The sequence below is a fragment of the Pelophylax lessonae genome (genome assembly GCF_965119305.1).
Source record: "Pelophylax lessonae genome assembly, chromosome: 12".
Classification (NCBI taxonomy): Eukaryota; Metazoa; Chordata; class Amphibia; order Anura; family Ranidae; genus Pelophylax; species Pelophylax lessonae.
This window is the reverse complement of record NC_138779.1, coordinates 20,097,591-20,111,546: the sequence shown is the minus strand read 5'-3', so window position 1 is coordinate 20,111,546 and position 13,956 is coordinate 20,097,591. Positions and strand designations below refer to the sequence as shown.

General features: G+C 43.8%; 1 protein-coding gene across 5 annotated transcripts in view; it reads left to right on the top strand.

Annotated features, from left to right (window-relative positions):
- PRDM16 (PR/SET domain 16) overlaps positions 1-13,956 on the top strand; it is a 909,210-nt gene that overhangs the window by 401,918 nt on the left and 493,336 nt on the right. For all 5 annotated transcript variants that reach the window (XM_082273292.1, XM_082273289.1, XM_082273288.1 and 2 more), the window contains exon 3: positions 4,263-4,313. In XM_082273292.1, the coding sequence (XP_082129418.1) occupies positions 4,263-4,313 (51 nt within the window). The remainder of the gene's footprint in view (positions 1-4,262; positions 4,314-13,956) is intronic.

Here is a 13,956-nt window from a genome sequence, read left to right as displayed (position 1 = left end):
AGAGTCTGAGGTGGCGGAATGGAGTTCCACCACGTTCCGACTACAAAACTGGGTGTGTGGGCCAGATGACAAGCCCTGTCGGGCTGGATTCGGCCAATGGGCCTTGTGTTTGACATATGTTCTTTAGAGCATCCACTCTCAACTTGAGGTTTAGTGGAATCGTAAGGTTCCTCAAGAGGTGTCTTGGGGTTCTTTGAGCTGTGACTGATGAATCTTCCATCGGGATGGTACCTGCTTATTTCCGGGTGCAACACCACTTGGTGGAGCCAGCAATTATCTTTTTAGCTGTCTGTAAGAGTGGTGCTCTGACCATCACTATAAGAGGGACATTCTTTCCACTGACCACAATTGTAAGGGGCATTTCCCAATGACCATCAATGTAAGGAGCATTCTTTCCGCTGACCATGAATGTAAGGGGCATTTTCCCAATGATAACTAATGTAAGGGCATTCTTTCTTCTAACCACGAATGTAAGGGGCATTGTGCCAATGACCATTAATGTAAGGAGCATTCTTCCCACTGACCACGAATGTAAGGGCCATTTTCCCAATGACGACTAAGGTAAGGGCATTCTTATTTCTGACCACGAATGTAAGGGGCATTTTCCCAATGACCATCAATGTAAGGAAGATTCTTCCCGCTGACCACGAATGTAAGGGGCATTTTCCCAATGACCACCAATGTAAGGGCATTCTTTCTTCTGACCACAAATGTAAGGGGCATTGTCCCAATGACCATTAAGGTAAGGAGCATTCTTCCCACTGACCTTGATTGTAAGGGACATTTTCCCAATGACCATCAATGTAAGGAACATTCTTCCCGCTGACCACGAATGTAAGGGGCATTTTCCCAATGACCACCAATGTAAGGGCATTCTTATTTCTGACCACGAATGTAAGGGGCATTTTCCCAATGACCATCAATGTAAGGAACATTCTTCCCACTGACCACGAATGTAAGGGGCATTTTCCCAATGACCACCAATGTAAGGGCATTCTTATTTCTGACCACGAATGTAAGGGGCATTTTCCCAATGACCATCAATGTAAGCAACATTCTTCCCGCTGACCACGAATGTAAGGGGCATTTACCCAATGACCTGACCACCAATGTAATGGCATTCTTTCTTCTTACCATGAATGTAAGGGGCATTTTACCAATGACCATCAATGAAAGGAACATTCTTCCCACTGACTACGAATGTAAGGGGCATTTTCCCAATGACCCCCCAAGGAATTTATTTTAAGGGCTCCTTTGGTGTAAAAAAAAGTTGAGAAAGGCTGTTTAAGAGACAACGTGTTCCAGGGTCTTCCAGAGATCCAAGCCAAGGCAATGAAACAAAGCTGGAATTTAGATACGCACCGGATCATAAGTTAAACCACATGACGTTCACAAACAATGTATACGTTGGGAAGTGTTTAGAAACGTGTGTTAACATCATATAAACAGTGTAAAAGCTTTCTCAGTGGGTTGGAAATGGAGAGCCGGCCCATCAAGTTTATTTTTTTTCACTTGCGTCCGAAAAATGCAACGCTGCGTTAAGTGCACATCAAAACCTATAATCTCACAGCCCTTCTTTTCAGTGACAGTTTATCTAGACTGGGTAGAAGAGAGGGATAACATTACCATTTAAATAGAGCCCTTGTGATCTGTCTTTGGAATATAATCAAGTTCAGCTTCAACTACAGACGAAGAATGCTCACATATAAACTGTTGTTTTATGAGAGCCGCATGGCAATACTGTCCTATCATCTCACACGTCTTCTCCACCACCCTTCCAGTCCTCTTGGTGGACAACCGGAGAACAAGCTCCTTCTCGCCAGCCAATTGTGCATTCAAATGTGCTAAAAACTCTCTAATACACTTATCTGTCTCAGAGAAAACACTACTCAAGAATCATCCAATGGCTGCTCACTAGGGATGAGCAAAACTGAGAGCTTTTATTTTCCCGAAATTGGGATGATTTTGGTAAACTTCACCATTCTGGTATAATGAATTGAAGTCACTTGGGGAAATGTAATTTTAGTGTATTAAAAGCTCCGTTCCCATTAGTGCAATTTGTCATGCGACTTGCACGCCTCAGGCACAGAGCAGGTACTGTAAGTATAGAAAAGTTTGTTACACATGATTATGATATCATCATATGTCCAACAAGAGTACTCCAAGGGGGGGTACGCCCAAGGTCAGTGATGGCGAACCTTGGCACTCCAGATGTTTTGGAACTGAATTTCCTATGATGCTCATGCACTCAGTGTAGTTGAGCATAATGGGAAATGTAGTCCTTCTAAGGGGGGGATACGCCCTAAGTCAGTGATGGCGAATCTTGGCACCCCAGATGTTTTGGAATTTTGAAATATTATCATATGTCGAAATAAAAGTCCTCCAAGGGGGGGATACGCCCTATGGCAGTGATGGGGAACCTTAGCACCCCAGATGTTTTGGAATTACATTTTTCATGATGTTCATACACTCTACAGTGTAGTTGAGCATAATAGGAAATGTAGTTCTCCAAGAGGGGGGGTACGCCCTAGGTCAGTGATGGCGAACCTTGGCACCCCAGATGTTTTGGAATTTTGGAATATTATCATATGTCGATTAAAAGTCCTCCAGGGGGGGGCTACGCCCTAGGTCAGTGATGGCGAACCTTGGCACCCCAGATGTTTTAGAACTACATTTCTGAAGATGCTCATGCTCTCTAGAGTGTAGTTGAGCATAATGGGAAATGTAGTCCTCCAAGAGAGGGGATACGCCCTAAGTCAGTGATGGTGGACCTTGGCACCCAGATGTTTTGGAACTGAATTTCCTATGATTCTCATGCACTCAGTGTAGTTGAGCATAATGGGAAATGTAGTCCTTCAAGGGGGGATACGCCCTAAGTCAGTGATGGCGGACCTTGGCACCCCAGATGTTTTGGAATTTTGAAATATCATCATATGTCGAAATAAAAGTCCTCCAAGGGGGGAATACGCCCTAGGGCAGTGATGGGGAACCTTGGCACCGCAGATGTTTTGGAATTACATTTCCCATGATGCTCATACTCTCTACTGTGTAGTTAAGCATAATGGGAAATGTAGTCCTCCAAGAGGGGGGTTACGCCCTAGGTCAGTGATGGCGAACCTTGGCACCCCAGATGTTTTAGAACTACATTTCTGAAGATGCTCATGCTCTCTAGAGTGTAGTTGAGCATAATGGGAAATGTAGTCCTTCAAGGGGGGATACGCCCTAGGTCAGTGATGGCGGACCTTGGCACGCCAGATGTTTTAGAACTACATTTCTGAAGATGCTCATGCTCTCTACAGTGTAGTTGAGCATAATGGGAAATGTAGTCCTCCATGAGGGGGGATACGCCCTAGGTCAGTGATGGCGAACCTTGGCACCCCAGATGTTTTGGAATTTTAAAATATTATCATATGTCGAACAAAAGTCCTCCAAAGGGGGGGATACGCCCTAGGTCAGTGATGGAGAACCTTGGCACCCCAGATGTTTTGGAACTACATTTCTGAAGATGCTCATGAACTCTACAGTATAGTTGAGTATAATGGGAAATGTAGTTCCAAAACATCTGGGATGACAAGGTTGGCCATCACTGCCCTGGGTAGAAATCCCCTCTCCGTGTTTCACAATCTCTGCAGCCCCCCTTGAAGGAACTCATAGACTATTGGTAACAAGTTGAAGTGCTAAACAAAGCCATTTGCCCTCTCTAATCTTTCATTAGGTCTCAAGTAGCCGGTATTGGATTCTGTTTAAAATGTATTGACGAGGTGTGTTTAAAATACATCGGCCCAATCAATACGTATTTTAAAAGGATAATAAATCATGAAACGGCTAATCAATGATTAGGATGAGGGTCAAATCATATCGATGGACAGAGATGTGAAATATATTCTTGATGTCACCACCAGGATCATTAAAGAGAATATGTCACCTACAAAAAAAAGAAGAGTTGCATCTTTAGCCACTTTTGCTGATCTTATCGATGTCTGGAATAATATCACAGTGCAATAATAACATTGCAGTGGGCGGAGCCATGTTGCATAATTCTCCAGACTGCGGTTGTCCCCAGTGGTCTGTTTTACTTTACATAACAGTATGCGGCAGTTAGTGGACATGTATACTGTGTGGTCAGCTATATTATATTATGGCATGCCAACCACCCACCGCAGATATACCGCGGCCGGCTTGCTCCTGTAGTTCAACTTTAACTAAACTGTGGCTTTATTTCATAAACTTTAACTACATTTTTTTTTCTATTTTTCCCTTAGCAAATTTTGCCAGAGTCCGAAGTGACATCACAAGGTGGCTGTCTTCGAAAGGTAGGAAGTGAGCTGTTTATTTTCCAACACCCAACTTTTACCTGGTTACCAATGTAACAGTTCGAAGTTTTTTTGTTTTAACTGCCTCCTCAGCCTCCACATGGACCTGCTGACTATACATAGTAGATGGGGACATTTTTGTGGGCCATTGTTTGTTGTTTAATGGCCACTTGGGAGTCAGGTTCTTGTGCCTGGTGCCAATAATGGCCCGAATTGAGAACCTCTTGACTTATGATGTGTTTATGATGTGTTTCTTTAAACTTTCTTTTTTGTTGACCATGGGAGCCAATCAGATTCCATTAATTATCTGGTGGTGTACTCGAAATATGAAAAGGATAATACAATTGGTGGCCATGTCCATGCCAGTTCCTCCTTCAAACATAGTGGGTCAAAGGGTCTGAATGTTCATTCATTGTGGAAATCTTCTACAAATCCATTGAACTTGGGATAAATCTGTTCTTCGGTGCTTTTTTTATTTACCAATTATGGATAAAAAAAGAGGGAAATTAAGGCTCTGGTAGTCTGTATTCCAGTGGTTGTCAACTCATGAGCTAAAGGAGGCCTCAAATGCAGCCCCTGACTTTCAAAGTTGAAGGTTTCTGGACACCGGATGTATGGTTCGAACGTTTATTGTTGGGGTAAACATGTACATCAACCCAATAGGTTTTCGGGGGAATGGACTCTCCCTTCTTCAGGGCCATTGCTGCATGCTATTTAATAAAAATGGTTCCTAAAAAAATATTTTGGGTACAAGATTTAGGAAATACAGAATTGCAGAGAGCCGACTAGGGATGCAGAGGCAGCAAAGAAGAGGACTTTTGTTGCTAAACCTTTAAGGATGAAGGGGGAGTCCATCCCCCCCAAACACGTTGGTTTGATGTACACGTTTACACCTACAATAATGGCACTTTTCCACTGCAAGTACCGGCTCGGCTCTACTCGGCTCTGCTTGGCCCGGTTTGCTTTTCCACTGCTGGTACCGCATGGTACTGTGTTGGAATGGTTCGGTACGGTACGGTATGGTTTGCTTTTCCACTAAAGTAGTACTAAAGTTAAGTGGGTGGGATAACAACGATTCTCTGACCAATCAGTGGCTAGTAGTGACTGCTTGAAAAGATTTGTGGGATATGGTACCGGTATGGTACCTCTTGTGGCGCTTTTCCACTGCATGGAACCGAATGGTTCGGCTCGCTTTTGTGCTTTTCCACTGCTGGTACCGCATGGTATGGTGTAGGAACGGTTCGGTGCGGTACGGCGGCGCTTTTCCACTACATGGAACCGAACAGTACGGCTCTCTAAAACAGTACCACCTCGATTGTGGTTCCAAGAGGTACCATACCCGGTACCATATCCCACAATCCTTTGCATGAAGTCACTACTAGCCACTGATTGGTCAGAGAATCCCACTCACCCCGTTGTTATCCCACCCACTTAACTTTAGTACTGCTTTAGTGGAAAAGCAAACCATACCGTACCGTACCGAACCGTTCCAACACCGTACCATGCTGTACCAGCAGTGGAAAAGCAAACCGGGCCAAGCAGGGCCAAGCAGGGCCGAGTAGAGCTGAGCCAGTACTTGCAGTGGAAAAGTGCCATTGGAACCACGATCGAGGTGGTACTGTTTTAGAGAGCCGTACCGTTCGGTTCCATGCAGTGGAAAAGCGCTGCCGTACCGTACCGAACCGTTCCTACACCGTACCATGTGGTACCAGCAGTGGAAAAGCACAAAAGCGAGCCAAACCATTCGGTTCCATGCGTTGAAAAAGCGCCATAAATATCTTTTGAACTATACTTTAAAAGTTTGGTCACTCCTTCTCGCCAAATCTACCACAAGCCGTATCGGAAAGGTAGCAGCCCAAGCTCCTAAGATGGTCTACCACCGCCATCCAACGTTGGGCACGACCCACTGGAAGGGATTGCTTCCCCTTTGCTTACATAAAAAACCCAGCCAGGACCAGTGATTGATCCAGTCAGTCCAGCACGGTCTCCAACCCAATTTAATAAAACCTGGTAGCAGTTCCAAACCTTCTCCACCCTTGGGCTCTAAATTCATTTAGGGTTGTATACAAAATATGCTTTTTTTGTTAAGAGTGTATATAGCATGTTATAGCAATGTACAAATGACAGGTCTGGACCAAAACCTTATGGACCAAATACTGATCACCATGAGGCATAACCTTCCAGTAAAGCTGGCCATACAAGGTTAGAATGCACAAAGATCATTCATCAGAACTTTCCATAATACCTTCAGTGACTATACAAAATTGGTGTGAAAGTCTTGAAAATTTTTGTTGGATCACCATAAATATGTTGTAAATGTTAACAATCGATTTCAAGATGGATGGAAATAAATGTGATTCTGAAGGGGAATCACATTTACAAATTGAATTTCCTTTCATCAAGCTAGAAACAAGGAAAATCTTGTAGTCTTCTCCTTCAGTTTTCCTTGTCAAAACCATCCCTGATTTGATCACATTAGCCACTAGAAAACCGAACACACATTTTAAAAAACAGCTATTTTTGAACCAAATTCTACCAGTGTGTGGCTAACTTTTAGCTGGCCTTACACTAGTAGAATTGTCATTGAAGTTTTCATCTTAAGAACGTTCATATGATTATCTGTTGGTCAGTAGGATCAAATCAGCATTTATTTGATAGGAAAATTTGAAGGCGCAGGACGGAAAATGTTTCTTGAAGGAACAAATTTCCAACAGCCCATGTGGTTGTTATTCGGGAAAGTTCATTTACTCCAAAATCAAATGTTGAAAGCAAACTTTTTTTGAAGTCCTCTTGAACGAAATTCATCAATTTTGGAGGAACATTTGTACTGCCACTCGTTCAAAAATCTACTAATGTATGGGAAGCTTTGGACTGGGGAACTCTGATTTGTGATTGGAGCTTTAGACTGGGGATGATTGGTCACTGGAGCAAGCAGAAATTTGTCCTGGCTCTCCGCCTCGGTGATAAGCACCAGGATAATTAGAATATGAATGACGATGATGGTTAGCGCTCTTGGTCTGTGTTATGATATAAATCTCTTAGTCTGTCTTAATGGGAATTATTTGGCCGCGCGTTCCGTCAATGTAAATAGCATTGAAATGACATCACTTGGCAGGACCGTTGTGTTAGTGAGATGAGGCTGCACCATCCTTCAAGTACATTTGGATCCCAATAGTAAATCATTATGCATTAAATGAGTAGAGAAAGATGTCTCGCAATGTGCACAGGGTTTTGTTTATTTCTTTAAACAAACTTATGTAAACTACAGGATTGGACGTTATTTGTTATACTTTATCTTTTTTTTTTTACCCTCCTCGTAATTTTAATTTAAACAGTTCGGATTTCAGTAAAAAAATAAAAATAAATATTTTATTTTTTATGCATTTTATTTTTTTTTCACTTCATGTGTTTATTCATGTAAATTTTATATATATATATATATATATATATATATATATATATATATATATTTATTTATTTATTTTTTTAATTTAATGTTAATTTTTCTGCTATATGTATATTTTTAACCTCCTCGTAATTTTAATTCAAACAGTTCTGATTTCAGTATAAAAAATAAAAATAAATATTTTATTTTTTATGCATGTTTTTTTTTTTACTTCATGTGTTTATTCATGTAAATATTTATATATATATATATATATATTTTAATTTAATGTTAATTTTTCTGCTATATGTATATTTTTTTTAATTTTAGGTTTCTTGTATTTGAAGTTAAATTAAAAAAATACACAATAATAATATTGAACATACTAATAACAATATTAATAATTACTATGCAGGATTTATATAGCGCCAACAGTTTGCACAATGCTTTACAACATGAGGTCAGACATTACAATTACAATACATGTCAATACAGGAGGAATCAGATAGTCCTGCTCATTAATATAATAAATAATAAAAATAGTAATGCACAAATAATGATTTTTGTATGCTGGTATATATATATATATATATATATATATAATAAATATATATATATATATATATATATATATATATACATACATATACATATATATATATATAAATATATATATATATATATATATATATATATATATATATATATATATATATATATAATATTGTGAAGTTTATTTCTGCTTTTTTCAGTTTCTATTAAACTGCTGCTTTGTATAATGCACATCTGCTTTGGCACAAAAAAAAAAAAAGCGCAGTTTATCCTTTTTTTGAGTTTAATGTGATAATTACAGTGAATTTGTATATAAAAGATCAATCTGTAACTGCACTTTACAAGAAGAACAGTATTTGACCACATTCTGACCTTGGCAAAATGGCCAGTGTGTATAGAGTTGAACTTTTCACCGAACGCCTCGTCATAACTCACTCTTGGCTGTCTACAGGCTTGGTGGGACCTTTTTGTGCCATTGGACACGTCAAGGAGGTGGCAGTCCCGCGGAACTTTATTGTCTGGCCATGGCGTTGCTTGTAGGGGATGCAAAGCTCTTGGGCTTGTTCAGCTGCTCTGTTCTTATCATGTGTACCGTTTTCTATTTAATGAACCGGTTGTGGTTTGCCAGATATCATGGCGTCCTACCGAATAACCCCTAACCTCTACACCAGCCTTTTTCAACCTTTAAAACCCGGAGGAACTCATGAAATACATTTTTGGGCTCAGGGAGCCCCTGCTAATAATTACTAAATTTAGAACTCACAGTACATCAGTGTCATGGTCCATTGGGAAGAATGCTCCTTACATTCAGGTTCAGTAGGAAGCATTCCCCCTAAGAGTCGGTTCACACTAAGGCGACACGACTCTGCACGACTTCAGGGGCGACTTGTGCATTACCATGCACCACGACTTCAGAGCGACTTGCAGGGACTTCACATAATGGAAGTCTATGCAAGTCGCTCCAAGGTCGCCCTGAAGTAGTACAGGACCCTTTTTCTAAGTCGGAGCGACTTGTGTCGCTCCTATTAGAACGGGTCCTGTAGCGGTCAATGGACCGTGAGAGAGCGCGACTTGTCAGGCTGACAAGTCACCTGACAAGTCGCGCTAGTGTAAACCGGCTCTTACAGATAGCTAGTATGAGTAGTTACTCATCTGAGAGGAAGAAGTTGCTCATTGATCAAGGAGTCCCTAGCAACCTCTGGAGGAACCCCAGGCTTCTACGGAACCCTGGTTGGAAAAGGCTACTCTATATCCTCAGTACAGTAACTGACCAAACTGATGAACGCAGGGGCTGACCGGCAACCTTTAGCCCAGGGTCAAGTACAAACCAGAAGCCCATGGTGCAGCGAATCGGCTTCACTCCCACTCTCCCTCTTCCCGGCCTCCTCCTGACCCCCATTCCAGGCTGAAGCTCCGCTCCAGTTACTCTCTACTCATCGGCCAAACCAGGGTCCTGACCTGGCCAGCAGGGGGTGGTTGGGGGGAGCTGGGACAGCTCGATCTGGGCTGGCTGGGGGAGGAAAGTCTCCAGTTTGGCATGGAACTGGCCTCTGTTCAGACACAGTTTACACCATCCATGCTAGTGGGAGGGGGGAGCCTGTGCTCTGTCCTTGTCTTTATCCCGCACTCAGTAGGTCAGCAGTGGAGACTTTTTACTTTTCTTCACCAGGAATCCTTTAGTCATGTCTGTGGCAGAAGCGGTGCAGCCTTTTTACGGGGCATCAGAGCGGCCCGGGGGGGGGGGTCAATTGCCCCCCTGCCCCCTGGCCCAGTCCTCCCCTGGATGAACGTGTTTCCAAGACATGGTTGGATAGTGCACATCGACCGCACCATCCAACATCACGTTCTAATGGAAAATTTGTCATCCACTTAAATTCTGTTGCATAATGATGGCATGGCTTTATGAGGTCATAAATTTATTTAGGGATGGGTTGGACGTTTTAATAGCTAAAGGTCACAGAAGTCAGGGCGGTAAGGTAAATAGTTCAAGTACGCTTATGGAACAACTGTATCAGCCTCACTGGAAGGAAATGAACAGCTTGAGTGTGCGACCAGAACCTCTGCGGGAAAATTCTGTCTTTATAGGCCACCGAAGATGGAATTCCACCTTCTAAAATAAATTTGACGAAATTTAGGGAAGGAAATTTCAATAGATAGATGCATAATAGATAGGTTCCGTACAGCCTACCTGACAGGACCCCCGCCCCCCAATTTCTTTATTGATTTTTTTCCAATTTTACATTTTGTTTTTTACAATTTTAATAATTATTTAAATTTATTTTTTTACATTTTTAAACTTTTTTTTACAATTTTGTTTTACAACGCTGTTGGGGGCGGGGGGCTGGATGAGATATCAGGGGTCTAAACAGACCCCTGACATATCACCTTTGAGACAAAGAATGTAATTGAGGTCATAGATTCTTCAATTTCTTTCTCTGTAGCCTCACCCGCACTGAAGATGAATGAACAGGAGATAGAAGCTCCTGTTCATTCATAAATTGAAGCATAGTAAACACAGTTTACTATGCTCAGGTGTCAATGGCCACAGGATTCTTTCAGTACTGATTGCTCACTGTATCCAATTCAGAAAAGGAAGGAGCCGGTAAATGACGTATTTTCCCACTCTCCATCGACCTGTGCGCCCGCAGTAGCCAGTGGGAGAGGGAAGCCGATGGTCCTGCTGGGGGATGAGGGGGGCACACAGGGGGGAATCAGATGTGGGAAGCCAAGGGAGGGGGATTGGTGCCGCGGAACGGGAGGACAACTACAGAACAATGCACTGCATCTGTGTCTCTCTCTCCAGCAGCTGAAAGCCGGTGGAAGGTAGAGGAGAAACCGACTTTCAGCTTCTGGAGGGAGAGACTCAGACACAGTGCATCGCTCTGTAATTGTCCTCCTATCCTGCCGCACCGATCCCTCTGCACTCCAGGCCCCCTGTGTGCCCAGGCCCCGGGAGGGGGATTGGTGCAGCGGGACGGGAGGGCAATTACAGAATGATGCACTACATCTGTGTCTCTCCCTCCAGCAGCTGAAAGCCGGTGAGAGGGAGAGGAGGAGAAACTGGCTTTCAGCTGCTGGAGGGAGAGACTCAGACAAAGTGCATCACTCTGTAATTGTCCTCCCATCCTGCTGAACTGACCCCCCTGCTGTCTGGGCCCCTGTGTGCCCAGGCGGTGCAGCGGGACGGGAGGACAATTACAGAACAATGCACTACATCTGTGTCTCTCCCTCCAGCAGCTGAAAGCCGACAGGAGGGAGAGTAGAAGAAACTGGCTTTCAGCTGCTGGAGGGAGAGACACAGACACTGTGCATTGTTCTTTAATTGTCCTCCCATTCCGCTGCAACGATCCCCCTGCTGTCTGGGCCCCCTGTGTGCCCGGGCCCCTACAGGAGGCCCAGTGGTACCCCACTATCCATGGCCCTGGGTGTACGATGCAAATAAAAGCTTCTTTATTATAGCCAATAATGATTTAGGGAGTCCAATACACAAAAGATGCTGACAGGTTTCTGCCCCTATGGGCCTTAGTCGTGGCTGTAAGGGCAGAAACGTGTCAGCATCTTTTGTGTATAGGACTTGTTTTATCCCTAATGAGTAAGTAATAAAGAAGCTTTTATGTGCATCGTAGACCTGGGTGCCAACCTATTTTGACCTAGATAGGTATTTCAGCCTGCTATAGTCTTCGAGAGGCTGCATGCAGCGGGGTTGGACGCTGCACCTGTGCACTAAAACACCAGGATTGCATGCAAAGGGGCTGGATGCCACATGTGCACAGGCCCTTAAAAGTTGTTCATACTTTTCGGATGATTTGCATTTCGAAAAGCTGAACTCAAGCTTGCCAATGTGAATAAGCCCTTTACCTCTTGCTGCCACGTAACACAGGATAGGCTTGCACTGCTGGTCGGTTGGTCCAGTTTAACAATCAATAGATCATGGGGGAAGGCTCCCGATCATGTGATCACTGGGATAACCAATTACAGTGGTCACATGATCACTAATCCTTCTCAGAATGTTCAGAAGGGGTTAAGAAACTGACTGCTAACTGAGGATTTGTCTCCCTTATCACCACTTGAACAGTCTCAGTGTTTAAATAAGATAAGCTGCACCCTTGGCACCTCTTTAGCCATTCAAGTGGAATTTTTACTGCTGTCTGAGATCCATTAGAGAACTTCCCCCCTACTTCCTGTCCTGCTGATAACATTTTACCAGACAAGAAGTAAGGAAAACTCTTCAATGGCAGATATTTTGCTTCAGTACAGTAGGGGAAGGCTAGAACCCCTTTCACATTTTAATTCCTGTCTGTGTTCCTGTTGTAGATTTCCCCTTACTTCCTGTCTAGTAAAGCCGTTGTCACTGGGATAGGAAGTCTAGGATTTGCATAACTCCTCCCAAGAGCCAGCCCACTGCTTGTATCCGGGCTGAGGACTCTTGAGAGGAGCACCCTACCAGGCCCTCCCACCAGCCATGATCTGCCTGCACGGCCGCTGATAAAGTAGTACAGCCAACCCTCCTGTACTGGGCCTGGGCCCCATCAGTTCAAAAGGGTGGCCGGGGGACCTATCGAGCAGTACTGTCCTATTGCAGACACCAATCCTCTTCTGCCTCTCCCTGCAGCACTGCCAGCTTCTCTTCTTCTTCCTCCCTCTGGGTGCACTGCAGGAGGATTGGTCCTAGCACATGTTCCCCTTCCATCTGCTCTCCAGGCCCCCCATGTGCCCCTTTACTCCACAGAGCTGCTGGCTTCCCTCCTCTCTCCCTCCGCCGGCAGCTGCTACTGGCATAAAGGGTGATGTTTCAGGATGGAGAACTGGGGAAGGGGCCAGTAAACTCCTTCCTTTCCTGAATGAACAAAGTGAGCAATTGGCACAAATCACTTTGTACCAATAAATAAATCACTGTGTCCATTCATTGCTGGTAAACTCATGGGGGGGCCTGAAACAGTGTTTACTATGCTTCAGTTTGTGAATGAACAGGACACCTCAGAGCGTTCCCGATTCGTTCGGGAGAAAGGGTCTGATAAATCTATGTTCTCAGTCAATTGATGCCAGGAGGAGGTGGTGGTGGTGGTGGGGGGTGTCAAGTAGGCTGTATGGGGCCCTGTGACTTCTAAAAGCAGCCCTGCCTGCCTGCATTCAGTAGAGAAGCTCAGTAGTGATGTCACTGGGACTAAAATAAGGTCTGTAGCACTGCCCCCTAGAGGACTGCTGAGAATTACGCTTTCTGGATTCCCCTGGGTTACCCTTAGCAGCTGATAGCAGACAAACAGCATTGAAAGTCCTTGGCTCAGTCAATAATCAATCCAGGGGATGTTGGTTTTTGTGTTTTTATTGAGAACTGGGATAGGAGAAGGGATGAGAGGAATACTCAAACTATTAACTATGCACAATCTTGAGGACAACTAGCTGTAGTGTGTGGCAAGGCCGCTGCTTCACCTTGCCACTAAAGTGAAGATAGTTTTAAAGGTTCCCGTTTAGGGTACCTTTAAAACTCTTCAGGGTTCTGTAACTAGCTCCCCCTTTTCTCTCAACACCGGTGTGCTAACGCCTGTCCGCTGACCCTAGCTTCTGGAGTGGTCCCCTTCCTGGCAGACCCCTGGGCAAGTTCCTCTGTACTCATGGACACTGTTTTTCCAGAGTCACCGTTGCCTTCAAACTCAAACTTGTCAGCATCCACTGGACCTCTGCGTTCAGCAACACCTTCAGGGTCAC